Raw genomic sequence first — 4,491 nt, 5'->3', positions numbered from 1 at the left:
CAGAAACTGATATCTTTCCCACCATCTCAGAGGTACCACATGGTTCAGGAGAGGACTCTTCTGTTGCCTCTACTGTTTCTGTAGCACTTTCAGAAGCCTGAGCATAATTTCTGGCTCGGCGGCGTCTCCCCCGGGCATTTAGCTTACTCTTTTGACCTCGAGGCATGATGACTACTCAAGGACAATAGCAAGTATAACAGCAGGATATTGCAGATGTAGGTACCTAAGGGACACAAAAGAAGGTGGCATAAGCAACTTCACCAGGAGGAGGCCCCCTTATGTTTATTTCTGCTTCTAAATATTTCTATAAAAATATTGCTCTAGGAACATAGAGGACTTCAGTTATAACTTGTTCATACTCAGTTGAATAAGGGAAAGTGTATTTTAGGCTATTGCTTGCTATCCTGGCCTTTATTGTGTAGGAATGGTGACAAAGATCAGCAGTGGAGATCGCTTGCTTGGGGATGTGAGGATCCTGTCATTTCTCAGTGAGAATAATTCCATCCACTGTTGGCAAGTCCTAGGTCTGTCTCTTCTGCTATTTGAAGCTGTCACTTCAAACTAAAATATCAACATGTCCCTGAGACCCTAGAGGAGGCATCAATGAAGCTTATCAGCCTGTCATTCCCATGAGAAATTTTAAAACAGAGTCTACATTATATGGGAGCCTCTCCGTCAAGTTTGCTTAGGTAAGGATATGTCTCTTATTCAGTGTTCTCATATATTCTCCCCATTGCACTTGATATACTTTCCCTCTGCTCAGTAGAAGCTGTACTCTCACATGGAAGATTTGCATTCTTTTATATTTAACGCAAAGTTCTGCGATTGGTGATTCAGTTGAAGAAGGAGGAGCACAAGCTCAAGATCTGTCTGGACTACAGAGAGAGTCTATAGACACCCAGGGAAACTTAGTGATACTCTATCTCAAAATAAAAATGTAAAAGGAGGGCAACAGATAGACCTCATTGACAGAGTGCTTCTTAGCATGCAATGCCAGAAAACAAAGTCAAAAGCAAACTAAAAATAAAATTAAATTACTTTATAACTTCACAGAATTGACATGCAGTCTTATCCTGAAAAGGTCCATCCAGAACCTTCAAATATTGAATGTATTGATGGTCCTTTCACACTTTCCCTTGAACTATGACCCTTCATTTTCCTAGAAATACTTCCTTCCTGATTGTAAGTACCACTTGAGACTTCCTAGATTGTGGCCTTTTCACTCTCCCATTGTCTATCAATAAGGGATGACTTGTGTAGTATACCATATACACAAGTTTCTTTAGCTTCTGGAAGTAGAAGAGGGGGAGAGAGAAAAGAAGGGATGGAAGAAGAAGCACTGAATAAGGGAGGGGCAGAGGACAGGAGGATGAGTAAAGGGTGAGTAGAGGGAGTGGGGAAGGATCACAAAGAAGAGAAATGCAGAAAGAGTGCTAGGTAAGGTCAGGAATGTGTTAGTGGGCAGGAAGTGCCAGGGAGAAAAAAGAGACAGGGGCAGACAGGAGGGAGGGAATGTAGGAAGGGGAGGGGAGGGGAGGAGAGGGAAATGGGGGACTTGGGTAGAAAGAAGGGAGAGATGATAAAAGATAAAAGTATGGGAGAAAGGAAAAGGAAGGAGGGTCAAAGGGAGGATAAAGAAGGAAAAGAGAGGTGCAACAGCGTCCAGAGCTGATCCAGTGCCACAGAGCTCCATATCCAAATATGAACCAGAGAGATCAAACCTCCAAGAATACAGACAAGCCTGAGAGGGTAGGTAAAACCATCACTACTGCTCAGAGAGACTATCCCGGATCCCTCAAGACACATGCACTGAGGAGCAGCCTGTGGGTGGCAGGAGCCTTCCAATTTCCCTCAGCACCCAGAGCTGATCCTATGCCACAACCTCTGGTGCTGATCCTGTACCACAGCACTACATACCCAAATACTGCCAGGACCCCCAGGAAGGCCAACACACCTGTGAGAACAGGAGGGACAAGCCACAGTCAGAGACAGTAAGACCAGCTAACACCAGAAATAACTAGATGGCAAGAACATAAGCAATAGAAACTAAAGCGATTTGGCATCATTAGAACTCAGTTCTACCACCACAGCATGCCCTGGATACCCCAACTCAGCAGAAAAGCAAAACTATCATTTAAACTCACATCTCATGACAATGATAGAGTACTTTAAGAAGAACATAAAAAATTACCTTAAAGTAATATAGGGGAACATAAGTAAACAGGTAGAAGTCTTTAAAGAGTAAACATAAAAATCCCTTAAAGAACTATAGGAAAACACAACCAAACAGGCGAAGGAAATGAACAAAACTATCCAGGATCTAAAAATGGAAATAGAAACAACAAAGAAATCACAAAGGGAGACAATTCAGGAGATAGGAAACCTAGGAAAGAGATCAGGAGTCATAGATGCAAGCATAACCAACAGAATACAAGTCATAAAAGGGAGAATATCAGGTGCAGAAGATACCATAGAAAATATTGACACAAGTGTCAAAAGAAATGTAAAATGCAAAAAGCTTCTAACCCAAAACATCCAGGAAACCTAGGACACAATGAGAAGACCAAACCTAAGGATAATAGGTATAAAAGAGTGTGAAGACTCCCAACTTAAAGGGCAAGTATATATCTTCAACAAAATTATAGAAGAAAACATCCCTAACCTAAAGAAAGAGAAACACATAACCATGCAAGAAGCCTATAGAACTCCAAATACATTGGACCAAAAAAGAAATTCCTCCTGTCACATAATAGTCAAAACACCAAATGCACAAAACCAAGAAAGAATATTAAAAGTAGTAAGGGGAAAAGGTCAAATAATATATAAAGGTAAACCTATCAGAATTACACCAGACTTCTCGCCGGAGACTAGGAAAGCAGGAAGATCCTGGACAGATGTCATCCAGACCTGAAGACAACACAAATGGCAGCCCAGGTTACTATTCCCAGCAAAACTCTCAATTACCATAGGTGGAGAAAACAAGATATTCCATGACAAAACCAAATTTACACAATATCTTTCCACAAATCCAGCACTACAAAGGATAATAGATGGAAAATTCCAACACAAAGAGGGAAAGTACATCCTAGAAAAAGCAAGAAAGTAATCTTCTTTCAACAATCACTATTCCTTAATACCTCTTAACATCAATGGACTCAATTCCCCAATAAAAAAAATAGGCTAAGAGACTGGATATTTAAACAGGACCCAGCATTTTGCTACATACAGGAAACATATCTCAGTGTCAAAGACAGAAACCACCTCAGATTAAAGGGCTGGAAAACAATTTTCCAAACAAATGGTCCCAAGAAACAAGCTGGAGTAGCCATTCTAATAACAGATAAAACCGACTTTCAACCTAAAGTCATCAAAAAAAAATAATAATAAGGAAGGACACTTCATACTTATCAAAGGAAAAATTTACTAATAAGCACTCTCAATTCTGAATATCTATGTTCCAAATGCAAGGGCACACACATTCAGAAAAGAAATTTTATTAAAGCTCAAAGCACACTTGTACCTCCCATAGTAATACTGGGGGACTTTGACATTACCACTCTCATCAGTGGACAGGTCAGGGAAACACAAACTAAACAGAGACACAGTGAAACAAACAGAAGTTATAAACCAAATGGATTTAACATATATCTATAGAACATTTCATCCTAAATCAAAAGAATATACCTTATTTTCAACACTTCATCATACCTTCTCAAGACTGACTATATGTATAACTTGTTACAAAACAGACCTCAACAGATATAAGAAGACTGAAATAATCCCATGCCTCCTATCAGACCATTATGGATTAAGGCTGGTTTCCAATACCAACAAAAACAACAGAAAGCCCACATACACATAGAAGATGAACAATGCTCTATTCAGTAACTTAGTCAAGGAAGAAATAAAGAAAGAAATTAAAGACTTTTTAGAATTTAATGAAAGTGAAGTTACAACATATCAATATTTACAGATGAAATGATATACTTAAGTGACCCTAAAAATTCCACCAGAGAACTCCTAAACCTGATAAACAACTTCAGCAAACTGTCTGGATATAAAATTAACTCAAACAAATAGATCCATTCTTATCTCCCTGTACAAAGCTTGAGTCCAAGTGGATCAAGGATCTTCGAGTAAAACTAGATACACTGAAATTAATAGAAGAGAAAATGGGAAAAAACCTCGAACACATAGGCACAGGTGAAATTTTTCTGAACAGAACACCAATGGCTTATGCACTAAGATCAATAATCTACAAATGGGACCTCCTAAAATTGCAAAGCTTCTGAAAGGCAAAGGACAACATCAGTAGAACAAAATGGCAACCAACAGATTGGGAAAAGATCTTTGCCAATCCCACACCCAATAGAGGGCTAATATCCAATATATAAAAAGAACTCAAGAAGTTATACTCCAGAGAACCAAATAGCCCTTTTTAAAAATAGGGAACAGAGCTAAACAGAGAATTCTCAACTGAGGAAACTGAAA

At 39.1% G+C, this 4,491-nt stretch overlaps 1 protein-coding gene across 1 annotated transcript in view; it reads right to left on the bottom strand.

The window, feature by feature from the left end:
- Window positions 1-313, bottom strand: part of LOC116087339 (melanoma-associated antigen B5-like) — a 1,184-nt gene extending 871 nt beyond the window's left edge. The window contains exon 1 of the mRNA XM_031366047.1: window positions 3-313. Within this exon, the coding sequence (XP_031221907.1) occupies window positions 3-166 (164 nt within the window). The 5' untranslated portion in view covers window positions 167-313. The remainder of the gene's footprint in view (window positions 1-2) is intronic.
- Window positions 314-4,491: the final 4,178 nt, after the last annotated feature.

The sequence above is a fragment of the Mastomys coucha genome, chromosome X, assembly GCF_008632895.1.
Source record: "Mastomys coucha isolate ucsf_1 chromosome X, UCSF_Mcou_1, whole genome shotgun sequence".
In the NCBI taxonomy this organism is placed as follows: Eukaryota; Metazoa; Chordata; class Mammalia; order Rodentia; family Muridae; genus Mastomys; species Mastomys coucha.
Note: the sequence above shows the minus strand (reverse complement) of the source record. Positions and strands in the feature narration are given on the sequence as shown.